Below are 14,537 nucleotides of genomic sequence, written 5' to 3' on the forward strand. Positions count from 1 at the left end.
CCCCACAGTGGGTGGGCCTGCCTGGCCTTGCCCTCCCCCCCCCCCCCACAGCCACAGCAGGGAGTGGGGCGTCTCTGAGGAGACACTCTACCAACCTATGTAGCCGACGGGTAATGTGGCCCGGGGGTGAACCTTCTTGGGTCAATTTATAATAACTTGAAAAAGAAAAGAAGGCAAAGGTTGGGATAGAAAATGTACAAAAAGGGAGAAAAAGACCAGAGAGCTGTCATGAGTCACATGTGGACACAGGGCTGGCCTGAGGCCAGAGAGTTCTGGCAGAACTTGGGCTAAGTGAGCAGGAAACCAGCGTGGTGAGAACCTGTCATCCTGTCCCCTCCCACACGTGTCCCAGACAGAGAGTGAGGGGGCAGCCAGGAAGGGCAACGAGGCCTCAGGGCTGCTGCCCCTTCCTGTGTTTAAACTCAGGGCTTGCGCCCCACCGGTCAGAACGAGAGGAAATTGGAGGGTAGTGTTCAGCTGATAACGGCAATTATATGCACCGCTTTCTGGAGTGCTGACCCCTTCCCAGGCCGTGGACAACATGCCTAACGTCCGTCATCTCATTTCATCTTGACCATGAGTCTGCAATTGTCATGACTCTCTTCCTCTAACCCAGAGGTCCCCAAACTTTTTACACAGGGGCCAGTTCACTGTCCCTCAGACTGTTGGAGGGCTGGACTATAAAAAAAACTATGAACAAATCCCTATGCACACTGCACATACCTTATTTCAAAGTAAAAAAACAAAACGGGTAACAAATACAATATTTAAAATGAAGAACAAGTAAATTTAAATCAACAAACTGACCAGTATTTCAATGGGAACTATGGGCCTGCTTTTGGCTAATGAGATGGTCAATGTGCTCCTCTCACTGACCACCAATGAAAGAGGTGCCCCTTCCGGAAGTGCGGCGGGGGCCGGATAAATGGTCTCAGGGGGGCCGCATGCGGCCCACGGGCCATAGTTTGGGGACCCCTGCTCTAACAGAAGAGTAAAGAGAATGCATTTGCCCAAGCTAATAACTAGCTAAAAAACAGCCCTGAAATTCATCGAATGCCAAAGCTACGCTCTCCCTCCTGCATCCTTGAAGGGAGGAAGAGGTCACTACGGCTTTCAGCTAGCAGATGAGAAGGTACAGGATGGACATGCAGGAGAGGAGCCTGGGGGGAAAAGGGAAATGCAGCCCCATGAGGCAGATTTGGGGCAAGCAGACTGAGGGTACAAGAAAATAACTGTCAGCCAGCATCAGGAGATACTCTGACCTATCTGAGCCAGCGCAAGACAGCGCAGGCTGCAGAAGTGGCAGGAGCCCAGTCGCGGTCCCAGAGACAGGTGGGCGGAGACTGACACTGCTTGACCAGAGCTTTCGGCTGGAGACTCTACCAAGTATTCTGTTGCCTTTAAGCCCTTCAGCCTTTGTAGAGCTGACCCGTTTGACCCTCGCCCGACCTTTTGCATGAGTAACAGAAAGTACTGACCCACCCTACAGAGACAGTAAGGGTTCTCAAAGAGGTGCAGCAATTTCCCCAAGATCACACAGTGGAGCAGAGCTGTGACCGAGACTCGGGTCTTTCTCCAGACCATACTGGGTGTGGGGAGGCATTTAATCAAGCTCAGCTGGACCACTGGCCTCTGTTCTCACTTTTGTCGTCCCCGAGGTCTTCCTAGAATCAGGGAGGATCAGGATGCTCCCTCACCAGCTCTCTCAGCTCCACAATGGCCTCTCCGCTGCCACGATCACGGCTTTGCTTCAAGGCTGCATCCTCTCCTCCTGCACTGCCCAGGGTCATTCCAGCAGGCTCCTAACTGGCCGCCCTAACACTGCCTCATCCTCCTCTAAAAACCAGGAATGCTCAACCGTGGAATCATCTGGGGTGCTTTACTCGTCCAAAAGTTACACACAAAGCTGTAGTAATCGACACAGCATGTGCTGGCATAAGGATTTGCATAAAGACCAATGGAATGCAATTAAGAATCCAGAAACAAACTTATACACCAATAGGCCAACAGACTTTCAACCAGGGTGTCAAGATTACTCAATGGGGAAGAAATAGTCCCTTCAACAAGTGGTGCTGGGACAACTGGATAACCACATACCAAAGAATGAAGTTGGACCCCTACTTCACACTTTGTGCTACAAAAATAAACTCAAAATGGATCAGTGACCTCAATATAAGATCCTGATGTCACATCTCAGTAGGAGGAAGATCCTAATGCTTCCAAGAAATTGCCTTCACTTGCTGGTTCAATCCATCGCAGAGGGAAGCTGAGAGATGAAGACACCAGGGACTTCCCTTTCTGCCTGAGCTCCAAAGTTCACGCAAGGCTGGGTAGAGAACATGGGAAGAGTGCCACCATGGGCACTGTGGGGTGTCACTGTGGGCATGCAGAATGCTCTGTGAACACATGGGGCGCTACCATGAGCGCCATGGGGTGGTGCTGAGTCCTACGGGTGTCTCATGGACACCATGAGTGCTCTGTGGGGAGCCACAGTGCAGGCGCTGTCATTGGCACCATGGGAAGCCACCATGGTGCCACTACGGGTGCACGCAGGGTGCCTCTGTATGCATGCAGAGGTGCCACACGGGCATTGTGGTGCCGTGGGCTGCAACGGCAAACACACTGCCATTGGGGCGAGAGTTCCGTGTGTGGGTCCTAATACACTCGCTGCCTTTTAGAGGTAAAGCCTAGAGTAATTTACAACTTCTTTGAACCCCAGTTGTCCTCACCTCTAAAAATTTGATTAATACCTGCTTCTTAGGTTATGGGGAGGATCAACTATTATCTACAGAAAGGGTCTAGTCAAGATCACCAGGGTTAAGTGTAAACCATGGGATAAAGGCTCAGGAAGGGACTGTTCATACCCGAGGTGGCCCAGTGCCCCAGGGGTGTCAGAACAGAAAGCAGACACAACCCAGGCCCCACACTCAGACCTTTTTTAGACCAGGCACGCAAAGAAGTATGCGTCTCCGGGGTAACCCCACTGTTTGATCACAAACACCCAGCTCTCACATCTCAAGAGCCTAAGCCTCTTCAAGGAGGTCACCTTGGGAGACCACATTACTCCAGGGGGCTGCCATCTTTCAAAGCAAACAGGTGCCTCCTCACAGGGCAGCTTCCTCACCCCCACGACCACCCAGCGAGGTGCTCGCTATTTGCCAAAACCTGAGGCTCCGGGAGATCAAATGGCTCACCTGGAGTCAAACAGCTACCCCAAAGGCAGAGCTGGGACTAGGCCTCCTCCAGCCGGCTCCCACACCCCAGCGAACGGCCTCCCACAACAGCACGTGCCTCTCTGCCTGTGGCCATGTGGTCCTCTTTGTATTTTCCCTGTGACTCCATAACATTGATCCGTTTCCTGGCTCACAGGAGGGGCAAGGCTAAATCACCGTGCTCGCTCGGCAACCCTCCTGAAGGTAACCCAGGGACAATAGCACGCTCGCCTCTTTTTTCTGGGTTTTTTTTTTTTTTTTTTTGTATTTTTCTGAAGCTGGAAACGGGGAGAGACAGTCAGACAGACTCCCGCATGCGCCCGACCGGGATCCACCTGGCACGCCCACCATGGGCGACGCTCTGCCCCTCCGGGGCGTCGCTCTGCCGCAACCAGAGCCACTCTAGCGCCTGGGGCAGAGGCCAAGGAGCCATCCCCAGCGCCTGGGCCATCTTTTACTCCAATGGAGCCTCGGCTGTGGGAGGGGAAGAGAGAGACAGAGAGGAAGGAGAGGGTGGGGGTGGAGAAGCAAATGGGCGCTTCTCCTATGTGCCCTGGCCGGGAATCGAACCTGGGTCCCCCACACGCCAGGCCGCACTCTACCGCTGAGCCAACCGGCCAGGGCCTTTTTTCTGTTCTTAAAGAGATTCTTTCCCTTGGTTCCACCCAAGTCCACGGCTTCCCCTGATTAGAGAAACATCCGTAAGCAGAGAGGTCCTGAGGAAGTTAAGCTTTTTCCGACTCGCTTCAGAGCCTTCCCTGATTAAGAGAACCGCGCAGCAAGATCCAGGCTCTGTGATAAGGCAATAGCTTCCTGTGGGGCGCAGGGCAGCGCGGCCAGGAGGCAGACAATTAAGATAATGGCCCTGGGCACTGGCCAAGTGGGGACGCTGCCCGGCATCGGGCATCGGCGCTCTGGAGGGGGACACAGAGCCCACGCAGGCCTTGGGTCTCTCCACTCCTCTGCCCCTGCGCACTCGGGCCTCAGCCTGGCCCCCGCCTTGTCTGCCTCTGGGAGCCGCCACCCTGCCATGGACTCCTGCTGGAAGAATCCTGGCCGGCCAGCAGCACCGTCCGAAAGTGATAGGGTGAGCTGGGATACCAGGAAACGGTCAGATCAGTGACGGGACCCCAGCCGAGGGCTTCTCAACCACGCACACCAGAGGCAACCAAAATTGCAAATGCCGCTGGGCAGCTGGTACAGCACCTCACAGTGTGGGCACGTCCCACCCACCCTCCCAGCAGCCCTGGGGTAGGAAGGCAGGTGGAGGGCTGGGTAGCAAGGGGCAGTGTGGGGAGCTTTCTGCTCATTCCTTATCTCAGATTTTCCCCCAAACAACCACATGGGCAGGTGTGACACTCCCATTTTAGAGATAAGACAACCAAGACCCACGAAGATTTTATGAAGAGCCCAAAGTTTTAAAAATAATTCTAGGTCAAGAAAGCAATTTTTTTCTTTTTTTTTAACGTAAGCTTCAAGTGGCAGAGCTGGTAAGGAAGACGCTTTAGAACTGTAGGGTAGTTCAGGCAAGGGTTTCAAACCTCAGTCACGTTATTCACTGCTGTGAGACTTGGGGCCAGTCACTTAGCTCCTGTGAGGCCCCGTGGTGGTGATAACAGTGCCGAGATCATGGGGCTGCTGAGAGGACCGAACGAGGTGCTTAGCGCTGCGCCCTGCGCGGAGGAGCCCTAGGTGGTGGTTAGTCCGGCTTTTCAGGTTAGCGGAACTCAGACCCGGCTCCGTTCGCACCTCAGACTCTGCGGCCGTTCTGCTGAGGGGCTGAGCCATCCTTCACCAGACACCGGTGACCAGCTCCCCTCAGAGCGTTCAGGTGCCCCCGCCGCCTTCCTCCTGCCCTCCCCAAACCCCAGCGCCACCTCTGCTCCCTGCTGTCCACCACTCCTGTCACTTCCAGTTCAGCCCTGGTCTCCAAACCTTGGAAACTGAAGACAGGAAGGCTTGAAACAGAGACTCAAGTCGCTGCTGCCCCATTTTACAGATGAGGAAATGAGGCCCAACGAGAAAAACGGCTTATGAGGACTCCTGAGGGAGGTACAACGGTGGCACAGGCTGGGCCAGAACCCGAATGTCCTGGCTCTTCGTTCAGGAACTTTCCATCAGGCCCCTAGACCAGCATAGGTACTAGGATCACGGGCCACCCCAGAGCTCCCAGAGCCCCAGAAATCTACCCGGAGTTTTCCATTCTCAGTTAGTCTTGAGATGAGGTAGATGGATCACTTTAGAAAGGCGTTTCTTTCCCCCATTCCCAAGACCGTGGAGGGTGTCGGGGAGGCAGGTATGGGAGGGATCCTCAACACAGGCCAGTCTCTCCGTGCGCCCCAGATCTCTGCTTTCCTGCGGAGGGCTCCCTCCCTCAGTCCGGCAGCCCCTCTGGGGGCAGCACCAGCCTCATGAGACTCCCCCCCCCCCCCGCCCCGGGCATTAACCTCTCCTTCACACACCTGCCATTTTCTCCCCATCCCTGAACAAACATCTGGGGAGGGGGGACAAAGTAAATCCACCCTTCACCTGCCCTGCATTCCCCAGCAAGAGCAGAGCGCTCTCTCACTCAGAGAGGGGGGCGCTGGAGAGCAGGGAGAGGAGACATGAGACGCTCTTGTGCGAACAAATTGAGATGCCCCTCTACTGTGTTGTCAAAATCATACCTTTCGCAACTGTTATCTTTTCCTTTCAGGGGTGTCGAGATTCTCGAGGTCTCTTCCTGACGTGGCTTCACGAGAAAATCTAGAGGGAGGAGACAGAAAGAAATTTTAGGAAGGCGTGGGTTAGTGAGGTTTCTCAGTCCAGATGTGCACCCACTCCTGGGGGTGTCTGCCCCTCCTGTCAACTCTGCAGATGCAGCACAGCCAGACAGGGCCCCCACGGCCACACAGACGGAACGAAGCACCCCGCCTCGCGCAGGCTCCCAGGACGGCGTTCCCAGTGCCTACGGGTCGGGGCATATTTTCGGTCCTCCCAAGATCAGCCCAGGAGCCTGGGCCGGGTCCACGTGATGACATCGACAGCATGCTAATCACAACATCGCATCCCGTTTCTTTGCTTCTAGCCAGAATATTATCAACTTGGTGTGGGAACTCCATTTTCCTTAGGCGTAAAAAAAAAAAAAAAAAAAAAGGCTTTCTGAATAATTTCGAAAATGTGAAAGAGAATTAATCATTGCCTAATGAATGCCGACTCTTCGGGCAGAACAAAACTCTCAAGATCTGGTATTCAGGCAGAGATAAGTAATAAGAGGAGGAGGGGTCTTTGGTGGTGAACAAAACAACTCAGCCCCAGACGGCAAAGGCCGAAGTCCAGGCTCTCCCCCGCTTCCTGTCTGTCAGTCTGACTGGGTCCGCCGGTCACCGGAGAAGGATCAGATTCTTCGTGTCTAAGACATGTACCTGCCTGCCAAGGCTCAGGCCAGTCCCAGGGGGGCAGCTTGTTCACATGCACAGCTGAGGAACAAAAGCAAAATTTACAGCAGAGGACAGCCACGTTCCCCCTCTCTCCGACTCCTTCTACCCTCGATGACCAGGCTGCACCATGGGAGCCCTGGTCAAGTGTCAAGTTGCCCAAAACGATTATGACAATAATCCTGACACCTTCTCCATTCCTATGAGAAAGCATCACCACCACATCAGGGATGAGGACCACGAACTCAGAGGGATTAAATAACTTGCCCAGGGTCATACCGCTAAAAATGAGGCAGAACCAGGACTAGAACTCAGGTCCCTGGAAAGTCGAGCCTGGTGCAAGTGCCATCGCCACAGTGGGAGAGGTGCAGGCTGGAGAGCAATGAGTGCAAGCGCGGCTCGACAGATCCCAGCCTTGGGGCACCACACTCACCGAGGGTGTGCTCAGAACTCCCTGCTCGGACGGGGAACCGGGCTTGGCCGAAGAATACTACCTCCACCTCTACCTCATCTACCGGGCAGCGTCAGCCCAGGGGACCTCACGCACTGGGGGCCAGATTATGGCTACGATCAGAGTGATTCATGATACACACATGCACACACACACACATGCACACACACACACACACACACATACATGTGCATATATATATTCATATATATGTATATATATTCATACAATTTTCATTAACTACAAATTGAAAAATCTTCCTTACCCATGCATCATATTTAGCAGATAGAACCACTGCAGAAACTTCTAGACCTCCTTCTATGTAATCACATCTGTGCGAGCATGCGCCCGTGTGAGCCCACACGCAGACAGTGTGACTTTATACGAATGGGATCTCGCCACAGATGTTCTGCAACGCCACTTATCACAGATAGCAGGTCTACCCATGACTGTGAGACTACATAGACCTTCTGAGATTTTTTTTCACAGCTGTACAGTGCCCCACCGTAGGTGTGGACCATAATATATTTTCCTCTTCACCGTGAGTATGTGGGGGTACTTCTGTTTCTGGCTATCACCACCTGGCAACGATCCCCATATCTCTGTGTGGAAATGTCCGTGCAATTTCGAAGCCTGGAGGTGGGACGGCGGGGCAGAGGCTCTGCACGGCCCTCCTCTGGGTGGATATAGACAAACACCGCCTTCCCAACATGCTGGGTCAAGTCCCCTCACATAGCGGGGGGGCAGAAGGAGCCCTTCCTCTCAGATGCAAATTCAAGCCAGGGTTCTGTCCACAGGAGGGTTTTTCTGGGTCACCTGCCAGTGGTCTGGGAGAACGAGTCCTCTGGACACAGGGAGTCCTTGGCTCCTGCAGATGGCCGCAGCTTCACTGCCCGGGGGAATCACAGAAGGAACTCGGGCCACCTGAGCCAGGGAACTGCGTTTATGGGCTCAGAACTGATAATGAGCTTTTATGAGCTCTGGGGACCACAAGGAACACGTATTAATGTCAAGCATGCCTGCCAGCCACGCAGCCTGGGTGAATGTCACACATTAATGAAATTAAAGGCTGCAGCCACACAGGGAAGGAGCTGGGGGCTGCGTGTCAGGCCGTGCGGGTAGGCCCGTCAATAACAAAATTACTTTACAGGTTTTACACTCCCAGGCCTGAAGCTGTCTCCTGAAGCTGTCTCCAAGTCTTTGGAGGAATTCTGCCTTCTTGCAGCTTGAGAGGAGATTAGTTTATTACCAGTCTGCAGGAGAGGCAAAATCCAGCACTAATCCTAATTCTCATTTAAGCAAATCAGCATTGTGTGAGAGAAACCAGCTGGGCTCGGAATTTCTTCCCCCTTTTCCCTGAGATCTCATTCCAGCCCCCTCCTCTTCGTGCAGGGGGGAGGTCCCTGCAGATGTTGGAGCTGGAGCCCTCCTGGAGGGAGAAGAGAATCCCAGGGTTTAGGGCCTAGAGGGGCACTAGTGCTGGGTGACACGGGGTAGTTAGTATGATGGCGAACCGGGCGATGGTGTTGGCTGTTGACCTGGCTGTCCCGGGCTGGGGAAAGGAAAGGCCACCACCCTCCCGGTCCCAGCTTTGGTTTTGCTTTGTACCAAGATCCCCTAGGTTTGCCTGACCAGGCAGTGGCGCAGTGGATAGAGCGTCGGACTAGGACGCAGAGGACCCAGGTTTGAGACCCCAAGGTCGCCAGCTTGAGCGTGGGTTCATCGGGTTTGAGCAAAGCTCACCAGCTTGGACCCAAGGTCACTGGCTCGAGCAAGGGGTTACTCGGTCTGCTGTAGCCCCCTGGTCAAGGCACATATGAGAAAGCAATCAGTGAACACCTAAAGTGCCACAATGAAGAAAATTGATGCTTCTCATCTCTCTCCCTTCCTGTCCGTCTCTCCCTATCTATCCCTCCTCTGACACTGTCTCTGTCTCAACCAAAAAAAAAGATCCCCTAGGTTTGAAGTGGCTCAGGTTGAAATACCCAGTCCACCCCTAACTAGTTCTGTGACCTCAAGCAAAAGACCTTCCTCCTCCACGCCTCAACTTCTTATCTGGGAGACAGGGCTGACAGCAGCTGATGCCTCATAAGCTATTGTGAGGATTACAGGAGGCATGCATACACAGGACTTAGCAGAGCCTGCCGTACCATATCCTGTTTCTTGAATCTAAGACCCTGGGCTGTAATGGCACCATTATTTTATGGACTTCTAAGCAGAAAAATACTGTCAGTTAATTTATTATGACATGTCACTTTTTGTATGATGCATCCTGGTTTCAGAGACATTAAAATATATAAAAAAATAACAAAGTGTGCCTTAGACTCCGTGAAATATAGCAAGGACTTAATCAATGGCAGGGCCCGTGATGACGGTTGGCCAAGTCCTCCCTCCCTCCCTCCCATTTTGCAAAGTGCAGCTCAAAACTCAGACCTTTTTCTTCCCCGTCTTCCACACAAAGCAAATCTGCACTGAATGAGGAAAACCAGCTCTCAAGTTGTAAGAAAAACTCTGAGAGCCCCTTCGGTGCCCTGGATAAGGCCCAGACTGTAATGTCTACCCCGATGTTTCCTACTCTATTTTTAAACTAAAATAGAACGTATATACACAGCAGTGCCAACACCATGAGCCTACTGAACTTTCACAGGGCGCCCCTGCGTAACTGACACCCACATCAAAGGCTTCTCTCAATTTTCCCAATCATTGTTTCTCTTCTACCCCACATCTCTGAAATTACCCCTGATCCACCATCCCCACCGCCCCTGCCTATCCTGCCAAGGATTCGCGGCCTCATTGCCTGTCTGCTTGCTGCAAACAGGCTCCTGGCTCATCAGCCAGCCGGTGGCCTCTCCTTTGCTGTAAGACTGAGCCCGGAAGTGTGGAGTACCTCGCCTCTCTCCTGAGTCTGCGGGTTCCCTGGCTTCCCTTTGCCGGCTCACAGGGACGTCTGTCATCTGTCCCTGGTTGCCCGTCTTCTCAGGCCCACCTTCAGGTCTTCACTATATGCACAGACCCCACAGTCAAACTAAACTCACCTGCAAAGTGTAGACAATCACAGTCCTACCTCACTGGCCCGAGCTGGGCATTAAGTGAACTGACACATTGTAAGTGGTTCCCACGGAACCTGGTACAAAACAAGCAGTCAATGGAGGAAGCAGGAATTACGTAAAATAGAATCTGCTTGCTCCTTGTTGTAAAAATGGTAGTGGCCATGATTAGTGGTTCCAAGTTATACTTCTCAGATCATTCCCTCCCTTCCCCAGGGGTCAACACCCCAGATATATGCTAACACTTACCGTATTTCCCCATGTATAACACGCTCCCATGTATAAGACGCACCTTAATTTGGGGGCCCGAAATTTGAAAAAAAAAAAGTATTACATAATGTTATTGAATTCAAGTTTTATTCATTATAAAATTCAAACAACTCCTCATCCACGCGGAAAAAGTGGGAAATGCAAGTGAAAAAATCTACAACCACTGTATAAGACGCACCCAGTTTTTAGACCCCAAATTTTTCGGAAAAGGGTGCGTCTTATACATGGGGAAATATGGTAATTCACAACAGCTGGACTTCCCGATATTTTATATATGAATTTTCCAGATAACATTGAAGACTACTGGTTTAGACTCTCTTGATGTCCTAGATCCCAAGTCAGTAGAATTTCAGAGGAGGAGGAGAGCTGGGAAGACTTCTTGGAAGAGGCAGCAAGAAAAAGATGTAGGGAGATGATCTGCCCGATGATGAGCCTTTTCCTGGCTAGCTCTTCTACAACTTCTCTCTCTCTCTCTCTCTCTCTCTCTCTCTCTCTGTCCACTCTACATCTCTTCCTGGCTCCTAAGTGGAACTGCCGTCCTTCTGAACCCCATCACAAGGGCTCTTTCTTGGTCCTGTGCCCCCAAAAGGGGCAGCATCCTCAATGAGATTCCAGTGGTGGCTCAGCCCTAGGCCCTGTCCCCACACTGAAGCCACAGGACAGACCCAGGCTGGGCCACTGCCAGCCCACGCAGGGCTTGTTGACAGATAAAAGCTCTGCAGTTTACCGCTGGGAAACAAAGCCAGGGCTTTGTTTTGCTTTGTTTTAAATTAGCAACGCAGGGGGTTGGTGTGGGGGTGGGGGAGAGGGAGGAGCCAAGGCCCTTTCCTGAGGAGTTCCTGCTGTGTCCTGTGTCTCAACTATCCCCAGGGCAGCTCTTAATGAAGCCGCTTCCTGTCTTTGCATCTTCTCTCCACCTGCACTTGTCTCTCAAGGAGAGTGTTTCCCCAGTGCCACCCAGCCCTGTCACTCAGCACCTTCACCCTCTTCCCATTATGAATCCTTGAATCGGCCGGCCGGCTAATTGTGCCCCAGGGTCACAGTGGGACTGAGGTGGGAGCCAGGAGATCCTCAGAAAGATTGGGATTTATTTTTGCTCCAGAAAGGGAGAGCCGTTCCCTACAGTTAATTGGGCCAAGCATAGTGAGCGTGGGAACTGCTTGCAAGGGTCCCAGTGGGCAAGAAACTCCCAACCTGAGCCCATTAGCTCTTGGTGGCCAGGGCAAGCTGAAGGGCCGGAGTGGAGAGGGTGTACCAACCGCATAAGTTAACACATGAAGCTCTTTATTCCAGTGCAACTGTCATTAGTGATCATCTCCCCTCTCTCCCCACCTCCCATCAGATCTGGGGCTTTTCTGCAGGCTGCACATGCCAACCAGGGTCTCTGGTGCCCTCCCCAGTTGTACCTGCATGAGACAGATACCGCCAAGATGAGCAGGAAGGGCAAAGTGTGGCCTCTGGGAGCCTGCCACCCCCTGCCACCAGCAGGCACTGCCCTGCATTTGCTCCTGTTCTGTCCTGTCTGGAAGTGCCTTCTTGCTCCCTGAAGGAAGTAAGGAAAAGGGCTAGGCATCGGGCACCCACCCGCTGGAGCTCACTTTACCCTTCAGCTTCACTCTTCTTCCTCCCACACTGCGAGGGGAGTATTATCACTCTTCCCATTCTGCAGATGAGGAAAGTGAGCCCAGCATTTTTATGTAACTAAACATCGACACATTGTTGCTAGAGAAAGGGAAAAGAAAAACACAAATTATTCTATCCCCAGTGTCTGCTAAGTAAGGCTCGCTTTCTTACAAGGGGCTGCCCAGCAGATCTAGAAGCCTGATGGTTTAAGGGACTCATCTCTGAAGGTGGAGCCTGGCCTGCTCGCCCCACCGGCACAGTGTCATCTGAATGAGCAAACACGTGAAAGACATGGAGACATAACTCTGCTACCACGTGGCCAGTGTCCTCCTCGCTGGCAAAGGAATGACCTGAAGCTCAAAGAGGTCAAGCAGTTCATCTAAAGTCACAGAGCTGGGGACCAGGACCCACAGTTTGGTTTCCAGCCAAAGTCCCCAGAGCCACTTCACCGGTGTCCAGCCTGCATTAGGCCAACCCACAGGTCCATCCTTCCAAGGATGCATCTCAGGCGCCTGGGCTGTCTGTGCAAAGATGCCTGGGGTTCACAGGCTCTGGGAAGAACCAGTCCTCCCAGTGCACGGTTCGGGAAGGGCAGAGGCTGTCCTTGTGCTGAGGTTGGCTTTAGTACTAATCCTGCCTGCACACGTCCCAGCTCGTGAACTCAACATGGATCCAAAGAGCAGTCTTACATGTACAAGGATGTGTTTCCAGCCATCCTCCACCTCTAAGAGAAGCAGTACTGATGATATTTTTAGGTCAATGACGGGCCACATACACTATACGATGTGGGTCTCATAAGAATATAATGAAGCCAAAAAATTCTTATCACCTAGTGAGATCGTAGCCATCAGAACGTCAACTAGTGACATCATACCTGCAGCACATTGTCATAAAGTCGCAGCATAACGCATTCCTCACGGGTTCATGGTGCTGCTGTTGTAAACAAACCCACCATGCTGCCGGTCAGACAAAAGCGTAGCGCACACACTCATGGACAGTACATAGTACCCGACAATACACAACTCCATTACTGGTTTATGCATCCATGATACTTTTCATTATTTTAGAGTGTACTTGTTCTACCTATTAAAAACAAAATGTTTGCTGTTACACCGGCAACAGCATCATATGTGCTGTTTACCACATCTCTTGTTTGCATCATTTTCTCTTGCACTTGATTCAGTCCTGTGTTGTTTTATAAACTGTGGCCGAAGTGTACTACTGTGTTTGTGAAGTTTACCGTAGTGCCCACTGCTGTCCTAGGCCTTCACAATCACTCACTGCTCACGCACTGACTCACCCGGGGCAACTTCCAGGCCTCATGCTCCATTCATAGTAAGCGTCCTATACAGGCGTACCGCTAGATTTTTATATCCTATTCTGACTGTAGCTTTTCGATGCTTAGATACGCAAATACTTAATACTGTGTTATAATTGGCTACAATACTCAGTACGGTAACATGCCGTACAACTTACAGCCTCTGAGCAATAGACTACACCCTATAGCAGGGGTCCCCAAACTTTTTACACAGGGGGCCAGTTCACTGTCCCTCAGACTATTGGAGGGCCGGACTATAAAAAAAACCCACTATGAACAAATCCTTATGCACACTGCACATATCTTATTTTAAAGTAAAAAAAAAACAAAACAGGAACAAATACAATATTTAAAGTAAAGAACAAGTAAATTTAAATCAACAAACTGACCAGTATTTCAATGGGAACTATGCTCCTCTCACTGACCATCAATGAAAGAGGTGCCCCTTCTGGAAGTGCGGCGGGGGCCGGATAAATGGCCTCAGGGGGCCGCATGCGGCCCGCGGGCCGTAGTTTGGGGACCCCTGCCCTATAGCCTACCTGTGTAGTAGGCTAGGCCATGCAGGTGTGGGTAAGTGTACTTTATGATGTTCACACAATGACAAAATCACCTAACACATTCCTCAGAATGTATCCCTGTCATTAAGTGGCACATGACCATTTTAAAAAGCCGCATGACCATAATAGAGATGTCTCCCAACTGGCCACCCTGCTGAGTGACACGGCCAATGCCTCCCCAGGCCAACCACAACTTTACTCCTCCACTTGGGGGGTATTAATTCAGACATTACAAACCACCAGGTTGTGGTGCAAAGGGGGGGGGGAACCGCACCCCAACTCTTTGTAATTCTTCCCGGCTCAAGTCCATGCAAATATATTCTAATACGGAAAAGGGTCCGCAGGAGGCAGGAGAGCAGAGGCATTAGCATTTTGATGGGTTTTCCCAACACGCGGAACAAGAGAGCTTTAAAATTCATAGTGAAGAGATTAATCCTTCCAGCCACTCTACTCCCTCCCCAGCTTGAGGTGGCCAAGAAGTCTGTACCTTTAAGACCTCTATTAGGAAAGAAAAGCCGGAGACTCAGCTCAGACTTAAGAGTCCTACAGAGAGCAGACATGATGGGCTCTCTAGGCCGAGAGTGCATGGAGAGCCCTCCAAGCACAACTGAATGGCAGCAGCAGGGGTGGGGGTGGTGAAAAG

General features: G+C 51.9%; 1 protein-coding gene across 9 annotated transcripts in view; it reads right to left on the bottom strand.

Moving 5' to 3' along the window:
- TSPAN18 (tetraspanin 18) overlaps nucleotides 1-14,537 on the bottom strand; it is a 186,651-nt gene that overhangs the window by 147,303 nt on the left and 24,811 nt on the right. For 8 of the 9 annotated variants that reach the window (XM_066362876.1, XM_066362859.1, XM_066362854.1 and 5 more), the window contains exon 2: nucleotides 5,879-5,957. The exons of the other annotated variant lie outside the window; for it this stretch is intronic. Coding sequence is in view for 1 of the 8 variants with exons in the window: in XM_066362822.1 (XP_066218919.1) it covers nucleotides 5,879-5,957 (79 nt within the window). In the remaining 7 variants the exon portion in view is untranslated. The remainder of the gene's footprint in view (nucleotides 1-5,878; nucleotides 5,958-14,537) is intronic. 9 annotated transcript variants of the gene reach the window in all.

Source organism: Saccopteryx leptura, chromosome 1 (assembly GCF_036850995.1).
Source record: "Saccopteryx leptura isolate mSacLep1 chromosome 1, mSacLep1_pri_phased_curated, whole genome shotgun sequence".
In the NCBI taxonomy this organism is placed as follows: domain Eukaryota; kingdom Metazoa; phylum Chordata; class Mammalia; order Chiroptera; family Emballonuridae; genus Saccopteryx; species Saccopteryx leptura.